Source organism: Agelaius tricolor, unplaced genomic scaffold (assembly GCF_023055355.1).
Source record: "Agelaius tricolor isolate 1412-34295 unplaced genomic scaffold, bAgeTri1.0.p SCAF_1, whole genome shotgun sequence".
Taxonomy (NCBI): domain Eukaryota; kingdom Metazoa; phylum Chordata; class Aves; order Passeriformes; family Icteridae; genus Agelaius; species Agelaius tricolor.
The window spans coordinates 4,366,275-4,388,621 of NW_027269261.1; the positions used below are offsets into that span (position 1 = coordinate 4,366,275).

Below are 22,347 nucleotides of genomic sequence, written 5' to 3' on the forward strand. Positions count from 1 at the left end.
TGGGAGATCCATACAGTACCTGAACAAGCAGAGTCATAGGCCCACTTTTATCAATTTCAAGTATTTCTCCATTTTTAGTTCCTACCAGGATGTGCCCATGTCCCAGGCTGATGGCTCGGATGGAGGGGTTGTCTTCTAAAAGCAAACCTGAAGAAAGCCAGATTTAAATTTTTTTTGAAATTTCATACCCCATGCAGTTTATATATAATTCAAATCTGTTCAAAATCATGAAGATGAGATAAAACTGCCTGATCAAACTGCCAGATAATCCATGGATCCCTTAGTACTGCAGAGAGGGGGTTTGTCTGTACTGTGGCAGTACAATGACTGATATTTCACTGCTTTAACAGTGACAAGGTCTGAGGGGCCCAGGAGTCCCAGCAGCCCAGACCAATGCTGTGATTACATGTGAATATCCCTTTCCACACTGAGGCCTGGGGTATTTAAAGGTCTTTCCACATCACAGGGCCCCTGCTCTCACCACAGGGAATGTGGCCAGCCAAGGAAGCTGGACTGACTTTGGAACTGCCAAACTCAAGGCTGGGCACATTTCTCCTTAAAATCATTTCACCAATGAAAACAAAGCTCAATGTCATGAAATAGAGGGACTAGCAGAACAAACTATAAATGACAAGGAATGCAATAAATACATCTTCTGTGGATCAAACCAGAATGTTCCAGCACAGAGTAAACAGCATGTTGCTGTTCCCTTTGGCTTCTGGTAAGATGTGACACCCAGTCCCTCCCCTTTCCCTGCCATTTACCACCCTCCATGCACACAGTCCTTACTGAAACACACTGAAAGCCAATACCTTTAGAACTAGCAGAGAGTGCTGCTCTTTTGATAGCATATGTCTTCAGACATCTCTCAAACATATCATCCCAAAGGGCCACAATTCCATCTTTTCCACCCGTCACAAAGCCCTGCACAGCCACAGGAGGAGAGCACACACAAATGTCAGCACTCATGGGAGAGATTCAAAAGGACATGTCCAAAGGCACAATAAAGTCTCCCCTGCTTTTTATTCATGTGTCAAACTAAAAATACTGGAGTCTGTACCTATGAGGGAAAAATTCAAGTGGACAAGATGTGGAGTTGCTTTTCTAGGGTTATAATGATTTGCAACCATATGGAGCACTGTAACATATGGAGTGCTGTAAACAGGAATGCTGGACCAGGACATTTGCCTGCATGTGGGAACAGGGGATGGAAAAATGTGATTTACCCTTAGAAGAGGCAGTAGCTGGCAGTAACAGCTTCTCAAGTTATTCCAAATTCAATTGATTTAACAGATGCTTCAGCCCAAGTTCTAATAATGCATCAGGGACCAATTCTCTCATTAATTCCCTAGGTAGATTATCTGGGCCAAGTGAATGCAGAAGAGCATAAATAACTAACCAACAAAAATCTAAGTGAAGAGGATGTTCAGTGCCAAGATCAAACAGAAAAATTGATAGGAAAGCTGGCAACAATCAATTAGGGCCAGAAAGGATTGAGCCACAGGGATCTTAATTGACCTTGATATATAAAAATGTTAATAGCTAACATTCTTCTCATCCTTTACTTCTACAGTTGAAAACATAACCTCAAAAGGGTTATTCCATTATCAACATTATCTTCAAATTGCCAGGGGCAAAACTTTGTCCTTAGCTCATTTGTGTGATGCAAATATTTTGCCATAATTTTTTTCATAGATGTATTGATGCAACTGAAAGAGAATTTGTTATCTGGAATAGCTAACTCAAAACCGAAAACCTTTGGGTACCTGAAGTCTTGACTAAGACACAATAATAATATTATTAAAAGATCATGATAATATTATTAAAAGATCATGTTTCATATTTTGGAAACTGGTAATGCATGAATATTTTTGGGATCAGCTTGAAGAGGCAATGAGTGTTACCCATTACTCTCCTGTGGTTTACACAAACATGAAAACCACACTCCTGAGCAGAGTGAGAAATAAATTCTGAATTTTCAGAGGTCAGAAAGCTGCTGGTCAGGTACCAGCACATGGAACAGGGTGCTTACAAATCCAGGTCTATCAAATAACAGCACTCATTCCTGTTGGCTTTGTTTAACCGCAAACACCTCTAAAATCCATCGGTACAACAAAAATCAGCGTGGAGGAAGGTGACAGATACCTTGTCCAGTGCATGCATGGCAAACACAGGTCCATCATGGGCCTTCACTGTCCTCAGCAGCAGGGTCTCCTTCCAGATGTAGATGTCCCCAGTGGCAGCCCCAGAGAACACCAGCTCCTCTCCGCGCCCGTACGAGACGCTCATCATGGTCTCCAGCTTCCCCGCGCTCCCAAACGTGCCCCGCTTGGAGGTGAAGCCTCCACCTGCAACAGCAGCACAGGCCTTGCTCTGCTTGGGCTGGAAAGGACAAATGTTTGACCCCAACATCTCCTGGGGCTTCCTAATAATGGAAATGCAGAAGCAGCACACAAGGGAAAAGCACAAAGAAAGTGAACCCAGCAATGACAGCTCTGGAGCAGATCAGCCTCAGGTTTGCAGACTGTCTTCCCAAGCCAGAGATAAATTTGCTGAGGAATTGTGCAAAACCAACTACTGCAATGTCTGGTGTAGCTATGATATTTTCTGAAAAATCCTTTCCTTAGGATTTTTCCTCCTGAGAAGCTGAGAGGCCTCAGGAACAAAATGTAACCAATGGTTATCTGCTGCTGTGGAATGCAACAGGTGCATCTGGGATTGGGCTCATGTGGTTGTTTCTAATTAATGGCCAATCACAGTCAGCTGGCTCAGACTCTTGGTCTGAGACACAAGCCTTTGTTATCATTCCTTCTTTTTCTATTCTTAGCCAGCCTTCTGCTGAAATCCTTTCTTCTATTCTTTTAGTATAGTTTTAATAGAATATATATCATGAAATAATAAATCAGCCTTGTGAACATGGAGTCAGATCCTCATCTCTTCCCTCATCCCCAGACCCCTGTGAACACAGTCACAGCCTGGCAGGATGGTGTTTGCCCACAGCAGCTTCTGCCATGCTGCTTCTCTGTAGAGGTGACCACAAGCAGAAGCTTGGTTTAGCTGTCCCCTGGCATCCTGAGCTTTTGGCAGCAGTTTGCAGAATAAATGGCAGGGTTTGCTCCTCCAAATCACCACAGCCTTGCTTTGGGTCAGAAAGCAGAAGCAGCAATAAGGTCATAAATCAATGCTTAGACAAAAATACACATAAAATTACAAAATATCATTTCTACAGGTGGCCTTGTGTCAAGGCACTGTGGGCTTCACAGCTGACACCACAATAACTCCCCACTCCATTGAGCAAATCTGAATTAAAAATCACCATTTTTATTGCAAAGAGACTGTTCTTGGAGTAAGATGCTGCTTAATGCACATTCCCACCATGGAATTTGGCAAACAGCAATGCAAGTCTACGTAATCACTGCAAAAATAACCTAAAGACTAAAAAAAAGCAGGAAAAAAAATTATTTATCTAAGAGCACCTGAACCACTTGAATGCTTAAACTATGCTATGAAGTGTAGGAAGCTCTTAAAATGACCTAATTTTGAGCTGTTCTGAGTACTTGTGTCATGTGTACACAATTAAAAAGTCATGAAGAGCAAAAAATCCAGTCCTGAATAAAAAATGTCCTCAATCAGAACCTGATTTTCTGGGAGCCAAGGATGCTTGTTGAGGAGAATGCCTTAATATTATGATTAGAATTTAAACACAATTAACTGAAAATTCTTTCCAAGAAGGAAGGAATATTGTGACACTTGCTGACTCAGAGGTGGGTTTTAACCCCTTTAATATTTTGGTAACTGGCAAAATTAGTTAAAACTTTAAAAAGTTAAAACTTAAAAGTTAGTCAAAAGTTAAAAGCTTAACGAATAAAACAAATTCTTAAACTGGGAATATGATGTTCCTGTATTAAAAATGTCCACAAATTCCCATGTTAATCAAATATAAAATATTCAATACAGTACCTGTTTGCTGCCAAAATTTGATGTGCTTCATCCCAACTGTGACTAGTCTGTCCACATGATGTGGATTACACTTCACTACAAATATTTTATCTTTATGGCCCCTGCAATAGAAGTAGACATTTTAAAAGCTTGGCAAGAATGACTTAAGATTTCCAACTAATTAAATCATTGATATAAATCATTTCCCCATATAACAAAAAGTAGAGAGCCATATTGCTAATCTGCAAGGGCTTTGTTTTGGGATTTTGCCTCATGGAGCTGGCAGGAAGAATTTTGAGCACACACCATGTGGAGACTACAGAAATGTGGGGAATAAAGATCCTCTCCCACTGAATTTCAGTTCATTTAAATCGTAACAAAGGAGCAGGCAATAAAGGTCAAGGCAATTAAGAGAAGACATAAAGGTCAAGATAAGTATGTAAATGGATGGGAACTCAATAAATATTAAAAGATACTCTGACAGGAAAAATGAGGAAGTGTTTAATCTGTGGGCTTCAAGATAGAAAATAAAATAATGAATTATAAAATTGTAGCAGTTCACTCAGCAGCGCATTCACCTCCAGGTTTAGTTCTTGGGTAATTAAACTTATGCTTGTTGATGTATTTATGGGAATTTACAAGCTTGGGTCTTATCAAAGGAAAAACTATTCCCAGGTGTAAAGCATTAATTAAATCCATGTCAGTATTTTATAAACCCCCCAAAGCAGGAAGTGTGAGCTTTTCATTATAATCTGCAGGTTTGTGCTAGGATTAAGTCACTTTTTCCTGAGAGGCTCAGCAGATCTAGAAAATCACATGGTTCTGGAACCCCTCTGGGTCAGTATTCCCTTTTAGTGGGAATGTCTGGATGCAAACCAGTCCTGGCCACCTTTGACATCTGCAGCACATCATCCTGCAGAGCAGAGGTGTTTGGTTCCTTGTGATCTTACTCAACAAGGATTTTAATGGAATTAGACAGGAGGTAGGAGAGCCAGGACAGGGAAACAAGCTGCATAATTTAGCTCTGAAACAATTAAAGCAAATAAATAAGAGTTCTTAATGTTGCAACAAAAAAAAAACCCAAAACCTGAGAAGTCATGCTGAAATAAATCAGCCTAGAAAGATTAAGAAAAAAGAATATTCACAAATAGTAAACACAAGTGCAGAATAGCCATAATGAGTGTCTGTATATGGTGAGTGGACACCCATTTTTCAGGTTTATATGGGTCCATATGATTGTAAGGAGATGTTCTTTCATTCTTGTGTGCAAAGGCCGTAGGAGGGCTTTTGTCTCTCTGTCCTCCTGTGCTCACCAGAACAGGGGACTTGCCTTTAGACACTGCTAAAATTCAAACAATGGCTTAAACGGGAAGGTTTTAGAAGATACATTAATTATATATGAAAATATATTCATTATATATATATTCATTATTCTATATATAGATATATTCATTATATATATTATACAATATACCCTGTATATTTTTAAGATAACAGATGAGCAATAATAGATGCATTGGGTACATGCAGCATTACATGGTGAAAAGAACCCGAGTGCTCCATGTTTTATCTCTCCTGGGAGCACCAGCACCAGGTAGTGACACAGCTTATCATTATCTTGTTTTTAAAAGCTTAAAGGTCAGCGTGGGAATATAGAAAGTATTTCTTTGCTTGCAAGTCAAGCACAATCTGTCTGGGGACAGCAGAACTGGGATTGCAAAGCCCAGGAAAATGTCACGTTTTACAGCACAGCCAGGGCTGTTGCTAAGCAAAGCCTCCAGCACGGATTTTAGACAGGATTTAAACCCTGAGTGCCTAATAAACTGGATGTCTGAGATGAAATTGTATAGCTAACAGACTGTGGTACACACACATGGAGTAAAACACTGATTTCTTCAGTAATGGTACACTAACACTAACAGAGACTGCTGCCACCAGAAAATCTCATTTCTTCTGCAACATGTCACCATATAGTAATTAAAGTAAATTACCTTTCACAGGCACTTTTTTACAGCCATACCAACAATTTCTACTGAGCAGTGCTACATTACATGCTTGCAGAGAGCACATGGAATTCTCTCCTTGCCTTTCTGGTACATGCATCCACCCTCACAGGAATTCTGCTCAGTCCTGGTGACCAGGGGCACACTTGCTTTGTCCAAGGCTGAGACAACCAGGTTCTCAGACAGTTCAATTCTCCTACACTGAACAACTATTGTTGCAATCCAACAGTTGAGTATAAAACAGCTGAGACATGTCACTTTAAATTCTCTTCCCAATACTGGTCCCTTCAGGAAACACAAAGGACTCTTCACTGTCAGGTTAGTAGCTGAGCTTTCCATTGGCAATTGGAAGAGCAATGGCTCAGAAAAAGCTGGCTCAGAAGGAAGGCTGGATCAGCAGTGATTGAAATATATATATGTAGAATAGAGGGAACTCTTTTTTCCTTTTAGAAAGTGATCTGGTTATTGATGGAACCCAGCACATCATGGAACACATAAAGGAAATGACACCCCTGGTGACTTCTGCCCTAAGCCAGGACACAAAACTGGAAGAAAATACAAACCACAGTGCCAATGTGGCTCTCCCAACAGCAAGGATAAGAACTCCTGACAGAAATAGTTCACACCATTTCCAAACACTGGCCTGTGCATCCCCAGGTTTTTAATCTGGGTGTGTTGCTCTGAAACACCATCCTGCTTTCAGAGGGGAGGTCTGCTTTATTTCTTTGTTCATAGGAAAAATGTGAATGAGGTTATTCAGAAAAAAGTAATCAGAGGGGATTTTAAACTGTGGGTATCCTTACCTGGTTGTTGCCAGCTTTTCTCCCTTTTTCCAGTCCCAGAACACAATGGCATGGTTATCATCCAGCCCCACAGATGCCAAACATTTCCCATCAGCTGCACAGAAGCAATACTGAGTGTTAAAGGTGTTAAGGCTTTAGCTGAAAATGTAACAGGCAATGAACCAAAAATCACACTGCAAACTGAATTTCTAATGTGGTATTATAAATGAAGCAAAAAAAAAACCCCAAACTAATAGTTTGAGAAATTGGAGTTCAGATCTTTCCCCAAGGCAGACACAAAGCATTCCTATGTGAAAGTACAAGCAAAATAGGGAGGATCAAACAAGGCAATGAATTTCAATTCATAAAGCTCAAGCACTCTAAATTCACGTTGCATTTTATTTGAAATATTTCTGATAGATAATGCTTCTTTTCTTTGCTTGAAATGGTGCAGAGATTTACCAGTGTATGAAATGTTCACAGGCAGGGTGATGAAACTATAAATATGATATAAAATTTTAAGGCTAAAAATAACTGCTGGCTATCTTCACTTTCACTGCAGGAAAGACACAGCAGGACTGATAATGAGAGAAAGGAAAGCCAGAAGAGAAAATCATCCATAATTCAACAGTAGCCAGGCACTCTTGCCACATGTATAAAATAACGATAAACACAACCATCTCTAACAAAGTTTTAGAGACAAACTTCTGTGCTGACATTCTACAAAGTTTATAAAACTAAGCCATGATTATTGCAGCTAATGATAAGATAATTCATAGGGTGCAGGAGGAGCTGATCACCTGCCTGGCTTTTTTAGCTGCAGGGTAGAGACTGAACAAGATCAGTGATCTGGGAATGGGCTTCTCACAGAAATGAATGGTGTGAAGGACTCAGCTTGGGCATATTTGACTTCAAGAGGTAAAAGAGAGTCACTGGTGTAAATTACTCCATCAGAATTACTGCAGAGTTCACAGGGCTAAGTTCTTACAGACTTTAATGACTGACCTTACTGGAAGCAAGTCAAGAAGGAGAAGGGGGATTTAAGAATCAGTAAGAAAGAAACAGGCCCAAGTGGAAGAAGCAGAATAAGGTAGGAAGAAATGCAGTTAAAATACAGGACAAGAAAACAAAATCGAGCTTATTTTAAAAATCCTCAAAAACCACAACAATTCAAACTTTAAGCACTTGAAACAGGAGGTTTATGCACTAATATGGACTATACCCTCCAAACAATATCCCAAGGTATAAATGCTAAATTAGCCAGCAGAGGGCACAGCCAAACATTGCAGGAATGAAATGATCCTCTCAGAATCACAGTGTCATGAGAAGGGCTGTACAGGAAGGACCCAGCTTTCAGAAATGGGCAGCAGCTTATGGTTTAGAGAGAGAACTGGGGGGAAAGAGTCAGCTGCTGCATCAACTACAGCCAGAAAAGGTTGGGAGCTCCAGGTTTCTATCTTTAAGCTCCAAATAGTGTGATCTGAACCTAATTTTGAAAGCTCTGTTGTTAGGACAATGCAAATGCCCTGCACAGGGCAGTGCAGCCCCTGATCCTGCAGGGAGGTGCACATTTGGTGCAGACACACACAGGCTCAGTCTCTGTCCCTGTCCATGCCAAGAATCCCAGCTAAAGCCAGTTAGGAATGCAGTGTGTGCATTATTCTCAGGAGCAGGTCCTACAGCAACGCTGTAATGTTGAGTGGTTGCTACTTTTTAATAGACATTCAGTATTTTTTTACAGATTTATGCCCACAGAATATTTGGCCAGTTTATTCTTTACAGGCACATGGGTTCCAAGATCCAGAATATTCCTACTTGGACAGCAATTTACTGGGTGTTAAAAATGCAAACCACAAAGAATTTTCAAGCATAGGAATGTTTGTTCAATTAAGGATCTTATCAAAAAGTTTTTTGACATCTATGCACATTATCTAATACCAGTTAAATCATCCTTATCCATTTTTCTTACTTCTGGCACTTTATCTCCTTTCAGAGTGAGCTTACAGACCACAGTGGGTCAGCAATTTCACATTTGAATTCCAGCTCTTGGATGAACCCCAGGGCTTCTCTCCTGATAATGGAATATGACTGAGTTCCACAGATTTATCTTTGTGGAAGTCAAACTTCTTTTGTATAGTCTTGTCTTACAAATGTGATCTACATCCTAATGAATTCTTACCACATTTCTGGAGAGCAGAATATGAAATAAGCTGTGTTTAATTGAAAAAAAAAATCAGATCAAGTAGAGGATAGTTTAGATAAAGTAATCTCTTAATTTTTTTTAACAGAAGAAGTGAGAATGAATTTTCAAGCCCTTTTATGAAGATACAGAAGTATTTAAGTCCCCACCATATGGATGATATTCTTCAGTGCTGCACACAGGAATTATCCCTTGAAAACTGAGACAGCTTAGGGCAGCCAGCTTGGAAAGACAAGTGGGAGAGACAGCAGACAACTGTTTGTCATATTTACTTCTTCTGTAAACTCACTGAAAAATGTGGCAATTGTTAGCAAATGCAAAGAATTGGATGAGCGCAGAGGTGACATTTCCAACTCATTCATATGCTTTGAGTCACCATCCTGCCTGCTTGGAAATTCTCACACCACCATGTAGACAGTGACCAGAATTCCAACTGCACCCTTGGTATTATTTACTAGACACCACCAAAATCAATCATTGACCAAGTGACCAAAGGCCCTCGACTGATTTCACTACACACACTGTTTTTATCCCAAGTCAGCAAGCTTCCATGTAAAATTGGTTCTGGCTGCAATTTTACACCTCTTTGAATTAACATTGCCTCACAAGGATTGCTTTTAAATTACTCATTTAGATAAACATAGGCTGTGGCTCACCTGAAAAATCCAGTGCACACACTCCTCTCTGGTGCTGGCCTTTGAGCAATGATAAACATTTCAGGGTCTGGGTGTCCCAAACATGGATAGCAGCATCTCTTCCAACCTAGATCAGAGGGTTAATTGGGCTCTCTGCCCACAGAAGTTCAAAGCACACCAATAACAGTAATTAGCATTATCATATCTTTAAAACCCTACAGAGGTTTGTAATTTGCCCTATTTTATCTTTTTCAAGATTTATTTTCTCATTCAGAGAAATATCAGTGGGTGGTCTTTAAAACTATCAGTATTCATGGCATCATTTATCCTGATGTCTTGAATATGTATACACTGAATACATCATATTCAGTACCAGATATCAGGAAAGTGCCCATCAGCTTTTATCTGAGCAAGGCTGTTGAAAGCTCCTACAGTACAAAAATACTGCAACTGAGTCATGGAAGTCCAAAACCTTCTAGGAAGGAGATAAAAGTACAGCTGCTGAGTTTTACATGAGAGATTAAAAGTAAATATAAGACTTTTGAAGGCCATAGCACAAGACTGGCAGTGTTTATGTTACATAGGAATGGTTTCATAATCACCTCCAACAGTTGCGGCAGGGGAATAGGAAACAACATTCAGTTTGTCTGGATATAGGAGGAAACAATCCATGTGAGGAAAAAGAGAATGGCATTTTTTCCAATTCTATACAAAACCATTATTGCTATCACTTTGAACTCCCCACCTGCCCAGTAGCCACATAGTCCTTGATGGGGTGGATGCTGAGGCTGAGGATGTCGTCGTCATGGCCGAGGTAGAGGCGCTGCGAGTGCTGCTGCCGGTTGTAGACGACGGCCACGGCAGCGATGTGATAAACCACCTCCCCTGCCTGGGTGTAGAACAGGTTGTTCCTGCAGTCATAGCCCCTGTACCTGCAGCAAGCACCAAATGAACACCTGGCTGCAGGAGATGTGATAAACCACCTCCCCTGCCTGGGTGTAGAACAGGTTGTTCCTGCAGTCACAGCCCCTGTACTTGCAGCAAGCACCAAATGAACACCTGGCTGCAGGAGATGTGATAAAGCACCTCCCCTGCCTGGGTGTAGAACAGGTTCTTCCTGAAGTCACAGCCTCTGTACCTGCAGCAGACACCGAACACCTCATGGCTGCCCCACAGCTACAAATCCTTTGTGTGTTAAAGGAAAGGAGTCCTGAGGGGACAGCTCGAGCTCAGAAGTATCACAGACACTGCTCCCACCAAGAGCAGGGATTAAGGGATCTTCTCAAGGGTTACTTTGCACTCAATTCCTAAATCAGCACTGATTTCACAAAAAGGCTGTATCTTTTACATAGAATTGTGTCCAGGTAAGCTCCACGAGGAATTGGATTGGAGCAGAAATCTATCAGGCATTTGAACAAATCACAGTTTCACAAGCAATTAACAGAGACTCCAGGAAACATCAGGTGAGTGAGTAACAAGTACAAAATGTAATTTCATAAAACTCAACACTGATGTATTATTTATGAGTGCTTCCCCTGTTCCTTAGCAAAGAGAATCATGGAATGGTCTGTGCTGGAAGAGACCTTATGGATCACCCAGCTCCACCTCCTGCCATAGGCAGAGACATCTCCCACACTGCACCAGGCTGCTCAGAGCTCCACCCAGCCTGAAATACAACTGAAAATAGAAAATCTGTATCTGATATTCTAAGAATTACCCCAATAACAATGACAAACAATTTAATTGTGGGTAAGCATCAAAAATGCATTGCTTATGCTCTGGTAAGAGTTGTTAGAGCACCCCAGCAATGTTAGTCATTCAGAAATAGCAAATATTATTTGATGTTACTCTACCCATGTATAAACTGCAGCTTCAAGCTGTCCTCAGGCGCTCTCTCTCTCTTAAGGAAGGGCACAGAATGGTTTTTCTCTTTACTTTGCTGTTTCAGCTGAGGTAGGTCTTCTTTGTAAACCTGAAGAAGAATTGCTAATGTTAACTGCACATCTCTGGTTTTCTGAATATTTGTATATGTGAGTGAAAGTGGCTTTAAGCATGAAATGTAATATATGCTAATGTGATGTAGAGTGGTTACAATGCAGAGGCAGGCACTATTGTCCCCAGCCTTCAGATAATAATAAAGTTTCCTGAACAAGGAGAATTCTCCTGGTCTGAGTGGCCCAGAACAGCAATCTGGATCAGCAGCAGCAGCAGCAGAGTGCATTCTTTCTAGAAGATTCCAGTGTCACTTAGTGAAAAGCAACGCAAATGGTGACTGGGAGTGTCCAGATGTTTTTTAATTTCATCTGTGCTGCAGTGTCCAAGCTCAAAGGTGAGCATGAACTGCTTCTATCTCAGGATTATGGTGAAATACACAGGAACCAAAAGCACTTCAGTGATCTGCCAACATGTCCACAACCCCAAAGTATAATTACAGATCTATAAAGACACAAAATACTTTCTATTTAAACACTTTAGAAATGCTAAAACTCTGTGGAGATACTAAAGGTGTTTGAGGCATCCCCAAACAAAATCCATCTCAATGCTGAAATGTAGCTTTAGTAGCTTTAGTGTCTGTTTTCTATGCCTATATTTCTTGGACAAATGGACAATGAAATTGCCACTCCCACAGAAATCTACCTGACTTCCAAGAAGCAACACTGGATTTTTGGAAGAAAGAAAAAGACAGAAACAAACTCAGTGAGACAAAATACTGGGGCATCATGTTCTGATGCATCTCAAAATGTAGAATCCTCTCTGCTGCTTCAGCCATATTATTAAAAAGAAAAAAACCCAAACCAAACCCTAATTCTCAAAATAAGATGCATGTTTTTATTTCCCTGTGCTTTTGTCAATTATTTCCTTTAACAAAATGCCAAATGCAGCTTCTGCTTGGGGCTGTCTCACATTTTCCATGAGAGATGCTATTTTAAAGATGCTCCTGGTTTTCCATGCATTAACCTGCTTGGAATATTGCTCTTGAACTGCCTGCAATGATAATGTCACTTGTAGTTTTTAAACCCAGATGTCCTTTTTGACACACAGACAGTGTGAAGGAGGATGATGACTGATTTGAATACAGATGGAAAATCAGGACAAGGAGGGGAGGAGGAGAATGACCAGCACTCCAGTGAAACTGGGAGTGAATGGAAGGGAAGGGAGAGAATTTGGCAAAATCTTTCATTTGTCATTCATGATTGATCTCTGTAATAAACAGGTGAAAGAAGCTGTTGGCAGAAGGACCTATGCAATTTATTGTAGTCTAGAAAGTGAGGTGAAAAGATAAAGGATGCCTTTGCCTAAAGCCGGCAATGTTAGAGGTGAACTTCCCACATCCCAGAAAGCATTCAATCCCTTAAATCAACATGAACCAACTTATTCTGTGACTTTCCCCCCTTAATACAAGATCCCAGTCCTGCTCTGAGGAATTTCTGACCTTTCCCCATTGCAGCTGAGAGCTCACTGGACAAGGGGACAGGCAACACTCAGCTCTCAATGACAACAGCTCCTGGAACCAGGTTCACTTGTAAACAGAGTCCAAATCACAGAGTGGTTTGGCTTGGGAGGGACCTTAAAGATCACCTTCAAACCCCCAAAACACTTTTAAATTCTTTTCTCCAAACCCTTTCCAATTCTCATCTGCAGCTCAAGGGTTTATGTAGATTGGTTGCATAATCAGCTGAATTCCATCAAAATAACTGAGAGCAGCCCATGAGTCAGCAGTAAACTTCCTCTCTTTGCTGAACACTGATGGGAACTTGCCAGGCAATTGGCCCTGGGAGTTATTTCACACTCACCTGGCGATCATAGTTGATTTGAGCTTCCTGCTCAATGTCAGAATCCAACTCTGGCACGTCAGATAAATCTGAATCTGATTCCTCACTGTAGGAATCAACACCACCCTCTGCTTTAAAAACAAAAAATTAAAAATCTATATATTGAACACATAAAATCACAGGAAAATAGTATGTGACATTTTTATATAATTTAGACTATGGGCAAAGCAGTATCCAAGAAATCTGGAAGCTCAAGCAGCTTGTAAAAGTCATGGGGGCTGACTGAATGTGTCAGGCTTCATTTCTGTCTCTCCTGTTTCCCTGCCCGGGGCAGGAAGGTGGCAGAAAGAAGCAAAATCACTGAGCAGCTTCTGGTACAGTTCCAGCATCAGAGAATTCTGCTTTCAAAACAGGGTCTGGAGAGCAGACACACAGAAATGACAAATAAAAGTGTTCACTGATCATTCTTTGTGCTTAAAATATTTGCTGTAATTTAGATAATTTACCAAATTGTGCATGTACAGAGTGAAATCTTGCCCTTCTGCTGCAGGGAATCCCAATTTTAGCAACCACCATGACACAGTTGATATGGCTTTGGTAGGATATTATAAAGATGATGACTATAACAAGAAAAATATCTGAAGTACAGCTACTGCATAAATATGAGAAATTTGTCGTGAGATACATGAGATTGCATTGAAAACTAAAATTAAACAATTAAATGTGTAGTGCGACTTCTGAATGCAAGTTAGATGGCTAAGGTTGAAAATTTAATTATCCAGTCCCTCTAAATGTCTTCTTTCACACACTTTGAGGAATGCTGTTTTTATGTATTCCCAAACACAAATATTGCAGACTGCAGCAGCTTTTAATGTGGCCCAAAGCAAGGCTTGTCTTTGACAGCTTCAATGTCCCAAACATGCTGAGTATATGCAATTCCAAAGAATTATCACTTTTTTCTTCCTGTTAAATCAATAAGAGCTCTTCCAGCAGTGCTGCATTCTGTGCTGATATAATTTAACAAATACTTGAACAGAGATGATGTTTACCTTGTGGGGAGGCTTCCAGGATGCCATTGGTTATCCCTTCTGGAACAAACCTCCACTGAAAAACAGAGTGATCAGCACCTCCTGTGCTCAAAACCCACTGGAAATCGTGGGACCAGCGCACATTGGTGACATGGGCTGAGTGGCCAACGTATTTCCTGAATTTAGCTCCTGAAAACAACAGGAGAACTGCTGGTATGTAAGGGGAAAAATTAACCTTGTAACTAATGAAGTTAGGTTGGGAACAGAAACATACATTTGTGAAATCTGAAAACCAAAAAATACTCAAATGCTTCATTTGATATGGTGATACAAAAGTAATTGTGATATAAAAATAAGGCATAAAATAATATGGGCAATATCTTCAAGTTGCCAGAAAAGTACTTCAGTCTTGGCAGGAAGTACCAGACACACAAGGTTTAATTTTCACCTTTCTGGCCATGAGTGCCAGTGTGAACTCAACACATGCATTCCATTTTTCCTAAAACACAAATTTTGAAAATACACTGAGATATGATATCAAATTAAACACTGAAGCTCACAGAAAGGCAAAAGGTTGTTTGATTTGGATTGCTGGCTTTATGCTTGGCACAGTGCAAATCCTGAGGAAGCAGCCATACATTCTCAACACTTCTGAAAACAGCTATAGAGAGAGGGTTAAAGTCTGCTCTCTGTATCCATTAATACTCACAGGAACTGTGCACACAGCAATTGGAATTTTACACCAGAATGAAAAGCCACCATTAGAAAATACTCTGATACAGTATTGAGGTAAATCTTGCATTTTTCAGCCATACAAAATTCCATCCTACCTTTCTTTAGGCACGGAAATCTGAATAATTTCACCAGGCCAAAGTCATCACCAGTCACCAGCACGGAGCTGTTGTAATTCCCATCCACAGAGTTGACATCTGTGATGTTTGTGTATTTTGGCCAAATTCCACTCACTTCAGCTCCTATCACACAGGTCCATGAGGCCCAGTGAATTCCTTTGATCTCATCTTTGCTTGTTAGGTGTTTCCCAGCTGAAAATGTGCAGGTGAATAACCAATTTCATCATCTGCTTTTTAGAAACTCTGTTTCTTTTCATCATATTTATCTGTGTATTCTAGTTGTAATTAATTTTTAACCTCAATTAAGAAGAGTCACAATCTTCCTTTAAATTGCTATAATCTCTCATTTGTAGTGTTTGAGGACAGCACACATCTGAGGAGTTCTAATGCAGCTGCATTAGAAATAATTAGAATACTAATGAGAACTAGTATGCTAATTAGGATTGGCATGATAAAAACATACAAAAGTGGAAAAACTTCATAATTCCAAATCTATCAAAGAAATTCAGTAGAAAGTACTGTGAAAAGCATGAGTTCCTAGAACACTTTCAAGTGTTAGAAGGTTAATAATACACAATTTTAAATCATGCTCATGTGCTAGTAGGAGTTTTTCATCCACATTAAGTCCCTGAAATGTGAGTATTTGGTCAGTCAGCCATTCTGTACTGGTACTTTTTACTTACAGAGGCTGTTTTAGAGTTGATTGAAGGCTGCCAAACTAGCTCCAAAGAGCCCAAATTTTTATTTCTGAAGCTCTCTTCTGAAAAAGTTTCCTCTAAATATTAGAAAGTATTCTCAAATAAGAGTGAGAATAAGTCAATTAGTTATCAGTGTTGTTTCTTACCAACAAGCTTCTACATTGAGAACCTCAGCAATTCCAGCTGACTCAAACAGTTCTTCTATTTTTAGTTACATTCTTAAAAACATTCTGATCACTAACAGGTATCATTCATCAAGGAAGGACAATAGGAACAGAGGGGCTTTGGTAGTTACCTAAGAGTGAGTCAAGCTGTAAAAGTTGCTATGAAAAAAAATGTAATGTACACAGCAGAGACAGCTTTTCCTTAAAGCTGAAGATATTGAAAAAACGAGCAGTGGGTATTTCTCTATGTTCCAGCCAGAAAACTCCACTTTCACTTGTAATATTTGTATCATATTTGTGGTGTTCTCTTCAACCAAAATCAAAATTTAATTGCTGTAAACTTACAGGGCATCTTGTAGAAGAGCCTCTCTCCAGCACCATCGTTGGTCTGCAGGAACTTGCTGTCCACAGACCAGTCAATGTGGGTGATGAAACTGGAGGATTTGTTGCATTCCCCAATCTTTTTGTATCTCTGGGCCACGGCGTAGATGTCCACGGGCCCATCGTTGGAGCCCACAGCCAGGTAGGAGCCATCAGGGGAAAACTTCATCTCATGGATCACCTCCTTGCGGTCCTTGATGTGAACCACCTCGGTCATGTCCCTGCAGGGCCACAGGGGACAGTGACAGCTGCACACCCAGCAATTTGCAAGCCACAGATAACATAGATGCACTGAATAATTTACACAGCAGAAATTAAATTTCACCTGAAATATCCTTTTTTTTCATGGATAACTTCCTGTTGCTTCATTGCTTGTAAGCATTTTTTTAAGCAGCAGAGAGAAACCACTCTGCCTTTCCAGAATGTTCCTCATTCTCTCCACTTACTCTAATGAAATACTGCTAGCACTTCAGTACTTTACTGAAATACATTTTGTAAGTGTATCTTTTAAACCCTGACACCCAGCCCTGTTAAAAGCAGGGTCCTGAAAGGAGAAGCATTGATTCTAAACTTTTTTTAGGCAGCAGACAGAAACCACTCTCTGCCTGTCCACAACGTTCTTCATTCTCTTCACCTGCTCTAATGAAGTACTGCTAGTACTTCAGTATTTTACTGAGATACATTTTGTAAGTGTATCTTTTAAACCCTGACACCCAGCCCTGTTAAAAGCAGGGTCCTGAAAGGAGAAACATTGATTTTAAGCATTTTTTAAGCAGCAGACAGAAACCACTCTGCCTGTCCACAGTGTTCCTCATTCTCTTCACCTGCTCTAATGAAGTACTGCTAGCAGCATCCAACCCCAGTTTATTGAGATACATTTCCTAAGTTTATCTTTTAAATCCTGACACACAGCACTATTAAAAGCAGGGTCCTGAAAGGAGAAGCATTCCTAACCCAAGACAGAGATTTCCAGGAGGCATCAGACAAATTAAGAAGGACAAGATTACTGGGAGACAAAGATGATTAACTTCTTTAGAAAAATAGTCATTGGGAAGGCTTTTAAATTAACATGAACAGCTCATTTAAGTTTTGTTAAAGTCATTCAAGCAGAGCATTATAGGGGTTTTCCCAGGTTTTTCCTTCCTATCAGTTTGGAGTTCCAAGTATTTTAAGCATATGTTTGGCAAACATAAGGAGAACAGTCAGGAGGGGGTAAACTCTTCCAGGTATCAATTAAAACAGCTGTTGTATTTTGAAATCACACTGGAGGTTTGGCTATTTCACTCTAATTTTGTTTAAGGTTTTATCATTTAAGGTTTTACCTGCTTTTGTGTGCCCTCCATAACAGCATTTCAGACAGAAAACGCTCAAGATGCAGCCATGTAGAAAAAGGCTTTCCACTTACACAAAAAGCAGAATTCAGGTTTATCTTGAAAATACTTACAAATGTCTTTTGATCACCAATTATTTTTCCTGGTATGTGTATGACAGGAACTAAACCATCAGTGAAGAAGATCCCTCTCCAAACTATGTTTTCTCTTTTATGCATTTTTCTTCTCACTAAATACCTGTATAACTTCAGACTACAGGAAAAGAGCCAAACTTGAAAATCTTAAATTTTATCAACATTACTCCTAAGAACCAATATTTTGAAATTTATTAAAGCATAGATTTTTCTCCTCTTTGTCAAACTGCCACCTTTCAAAAGGGATATGGATGCATCTGCAATCATTATTTCTTTTTCCTCTGATAAGATACCCCGTGTTTTTTCATCTTACCTGACTCTGAGGACGATGAAGGAGCCATCCTTCATCCCAAGTGCCAGCTGGGATCCGTCAGGACTGAAGGACACGCTCCGTACGGCCTCTTCCATATTGCAGCGAGCGATCAAGGCATGGTCAGCAAGGCTCCACAACCTGCCCCAAAGGGAAGGGAAAGCAGGAGGAGGCTTTTCCTGACTGCCCAGGGTTTGGGTGTCTTCAAGAGGAACCCCCCCAAAGGTCTAACTCAGCTGGGAAAATCACTTGCACACACCCCTTGGGTTAATATTGTGTAAAGGATTGAGCTCCTTTCAACCTGAACACAACTGCGGTAGAAGAAAACAGCGTGAAGCTCAATTACATCATCATTTGGTGTTATTTCCAGACTTCACTTATTTGACTGAATTCCCCAAAGCGAATAATAAAAATGAAGATTCTGTAGACAGGAAGGGTCAATGCAGCTCAGAGTGAAATTTTCACTGAATGCAACACTCAGGGAACATCAACATTCCAACCACAGGGAAGACTTTCTTGTCCTAACTCTGAACGAGCTTAGGAGACAAAACTGCATGTTGATTCCCTCATTCACATCAATGCAATTAAAAAGAATCAACCAGTAAATTATGTCCTAAGATAAAGGCAAATAATGCCCCTATATTTTTCTGAAGGAATGGAAGGAGCTTCCCAAATCACTACAGGTTTACCCATCAGATCTCAGTAGTCTGCAAGACTTAGAAATTTAAAGAACAATTGAAATAATGGGGAAAAATGCATATAAGACCTCTCTCAGGGTAGAGAAATTAAGTCAACAGTACCCAACTGTGGTGGTGTTCACAGGGGTCCCAGGATGAGGGAAGAGATGAGAATCTTGACTCCAGGTTTCAGAAGGCTGATTTATTATTTTATGATATATATTGTATTAAAAGAAAATTATATACTAAAACTATACTAAAAGAATAGAAGAAAGGATTTCATCAGAAGGCTTGAAAGGAATAGAAAGGAATGGAATGATAATAAAATCTTGTGACTGACCAGAGAGTCTGAGACAGCTGGACTGTGATTGGCCATTAATTAGAAATAACCACATGAGACCAATCCCAGATGCACCTGTTGCATTCCACAGCAGCAGATAACCATTGGTTACATTTTGTTCCTGAGGCCTCTCAGCTTCTCAGGAGGAAAAATCTAACAAAAGGATTTTTCATAAAATGTGTCTGTGACACCCAACTATCTTTGTTTTGAGGATAGAGTCATCAATGTAATGTACTGATTACATCCTCAGTAAAATATGTGGATTATGAACCAGCAGATGTGACTATGTGCTAAACTGGAGAAAAGAACAATTTGTGCAAGAACTGTAACGTGACACTGGATGGAGTTGTAGAGGAAATCTGGCCAGAAAGGAACCCCCCAGGCCGGATAGGAGATCCTACTGTGAGTTACAGTAAAAGGTCTGGAACAGTAGCAATTCCTGTTTTTACTGAAGGCACTGGCACCAAGGATGTGGATGCCACTGAGCTCAGCTCTGCACAGGGAGCTGGGAGGCACTGGGAGCACAAGAGGCTCCAAAGGAGAAGTTCTGTTCTTGGCACTGGAATAAACAGCATAAACACAACTTGGATGGAGCCTGAAAAGAAGGTGGAAAATAAATGAATGTGGGACATTAAAACTGTTTTCAAAGACAAACATGAAGTAGGATCAAGAATCTTGCAGTCTCACAAGGCAGAAGCTGTGATCCTAATACAACAAGGAATGAACCAGGAAGGCTTTGGAAAGATTTTGAAGAAAACACTAGGATACAACTGTTGCTCCAAAATGTTGCTTCCACGTAAGTCAGTCCAATACTCTGGAAGCCTAATTGCAAACCATGAGAGTTTATTTAATAAATGAAATAAATAATTCTCTATGCCTTTAGAGAATGACAATTTTCCCCTGTTCCTGTGGTAAGATATAGGGAAGAGGCAGCTTTCCTAGTTGAGATGGTTTGCTTTGGAAATTTAAAATGTTAGAAACCTATATTTGGCTAGAGACTTCTCTCAGCTGGGCTAGGGAAAAGTACAGTAAATCCACTTCTCATTCAGACATCCCAGACACAAGAATACCATCTGACTCACTAAATACTTTTATTTCTAAACCAATTTAGATTTCTATTACATACCCACACTTTGAAAAAAAGTGTGATAATAAAATATTAAGAAAATTTACCCAATGAAGGGCAATACAGAAACATCCCTGTGGATGCAATTCAAATATTACAGAAAAATGGTAGGAAAATCCTTTTGTGTACCTTTTTATCTTAATGAAAGTATTTATACATTTCACTGGAATTCCTCACACGAAGCCATAGTCTACAAAAAAATCCCAGTAGCACTCAAATGCCACCCTCTCTAGTGCCCAAACAGCTCAAAGATGTGTGATGTCAGTCAGTAAAATCCCTGCACACTTGAGAGAAAGGCATCAGGAATATCAGAACTACTCCAACAGAGATAAGAGTGATAAGAGCAGCATTAATCAAGGTTTGATGTGCACACAGATCCTGCAGTGCTTCCTGGAGAGGCACGAGCTGGGTCAGGCTCTGAGTCAGCAGCACCTTGTCCAGCTCCAGAGCTGAATTACTCTGCCCACCAAGGGATGAGCTCAAGACAAGAAATCCCATCTTAGTGGGGCTTATTGGCTTGAGGGCAGTGCAATGCTAATCCCAGCTCTGCAGCCCTTCCTCCAGACCTGACCTGCCCCCTGCCAGGACACTTGTGCCTGGCTGTTACACTGGGCAGGCAAACCCCAGCAGAGGAGACCGCTCATGCATTGCACAAACTGAGAGAAATAATCCTGCTGTGGCAAGCAGGGAGAAAACACAACTGTGGGGAACAACTGTGGGGTTCCCACTTGGATTTTAATTGGGGTTAGAATGAGATGAGGGATGGCAAGGATAGGAAACCACTGCAAGTGAAAAGACTGAAAGGGAAGAAAAAAGAGATCCCAGCTGGGCAGCAAGCCTCAAGGCAGAGGTGAATCATAATGTGCAATCTGAAGGAGTAGGAATCAGAAGTTGGGTCTATGGTAGGAGATGGATTTTTGGCACACAGGAAAAGCCCCATCTCTTTAACCACAGGTAAATAATCAGTTCCACTGGGCAGAGTCCATGCTCAGGTGAGAACACACAGCAGCTCTGTGGGTGTGGATACAGGAAGAGTCTGAGCTGGACCCCCAAACTCTACAGCCAGGAGAGTAGCTTAACTAAACACAGTAAAATGCCTTTTTTCCCCCCAGAGGCTTATCAACGTGCCAGCTTTTAACACAGACAGGAAAAGGAGCATCCTTGATTTTGTGACAATGTCCACAAATATGAAGACAAAATTTAAAAATGCTGCTGCAAAGCCTGAAGACACAAGTGGAGTAACTAAACACAGGATCACAGAATATCCTGAGTTGGAAGGGATCCATCAGGATCACCAGTCCAGCTCCTGGCCCTACACAGACACCCCAATAATCCCCCCCTGTGCATCCCTGGGGGCTTTGTCCAAACAATCCTGGAGCTCTGGCAGCCTCGGGGCTGTGACCCTTTCCTGGGGAGCCTGGGCAGTGCCCCACCACCTCGGGGAAAGAACCTGTCCCTAATATTGATTCTAAACCTCCCCTGACTCAGCCCCAGCTGTTCCCTTGGGTCTTGTCACTGGTCACAGACAGAAGTGATCAGCGCCTGCCCCTCCACTTCCCCTTATGACATCAGAGCATTTTCATTAATCTCATTTTCTGGCATTTTAACTGAATTAGTTTTAGATCAGATTTCCTAAACACTCAAGGCTGAGGCAAGTATCTTCTGAGTAAAACACTGGACAAAAGTATTTAGGCTTTAAGCTTGTTGCTTGATATTACCAGAAGAGAAATATGATGTGACCATTCCCCATTTAGATCCCCTGTACACAGCAGGACTAAATCAATAATACAAGCAGAAGATGTAAATCCAACACATTTTGAACATAAATTCGGATTATTTTTACGGCACCCAAATATGAAAACTGAAGAGAAAAAACAAAGTTACTAAGAAAAATATGGGGGTGGGGGGGTGTGGATGCCATGGGACACAGAGAGAGAAACAGCAAGCGTTTCTCACAGCGGCTTGTGAGAAATTT

General features: G+C 40.7%; 1 protein-coding gene across 8 annotated transcripts in view; it reads right to left on the bottom strand.

The window, feature by feature from the left end:
• The window catches only part of EML6 (EMAP like 6), a 97,274-nt gene that overhangs the window by 28,163 nt on the left and 46,764 nt on the right, over window positions 1-22,347 (bottom strand). For 6 of the 8 annotated variants that reach the window (XM_071448714.1, XM_071448792.1, XM_071448948.1 and 3 more), the window contains exons 9-21: window positions 18,233-18,370; window positions 16,419-16,675; window positions 15,191-15,403; window positions 14,382-14,549; window positions 13,354-13,463; window positions 11,413-11,531; window positions 10,305-10,491; window positions 9,581-9,686; window positions 6,746-6,839; window positions 3,961-4,061; window positions 2,146-2,348; window positions 813-924; window positions 20-147 (exon numbers count right to left, since the gene is read on the bottom strand). In XM_071448714.1, the coding sequence (XP_071304815.1) occupies window positions 20-147; window positions 813-924; window positions 2,146-2,348; window positions 3,961-4,061; window positions 6,746-6,839; window positions 9,581-9,686; window positions 10,305-10,491; window positions 11,413-11,531; window positions 13,354-13,463; window positions 14,382-14,549; window positions 15,191-15,403; window positions 16,419-16,675; window positions 18,233-18,370 (1,936 nt within the window). The remainder of the gene's footprint in view (window positions 1-19; window positions 148-812; window positions 925-2,145; window positions 2,349-3,960; window positions 4,062-6,745; window positions 6,840-9,580; window positions 9,687-10,304; window positions 10,492-11,412; window positions 11,532-13,353; window positions 13,464-14,381; window positions 14,550-15,190; window positions 15,404-16,418; window positions 16,676-18,232; window positions 18,371-22,347) is intronic. The other 2 variants (XM_071449113.1, XM_071448876.1) reach the window with 1 other exon arrangement.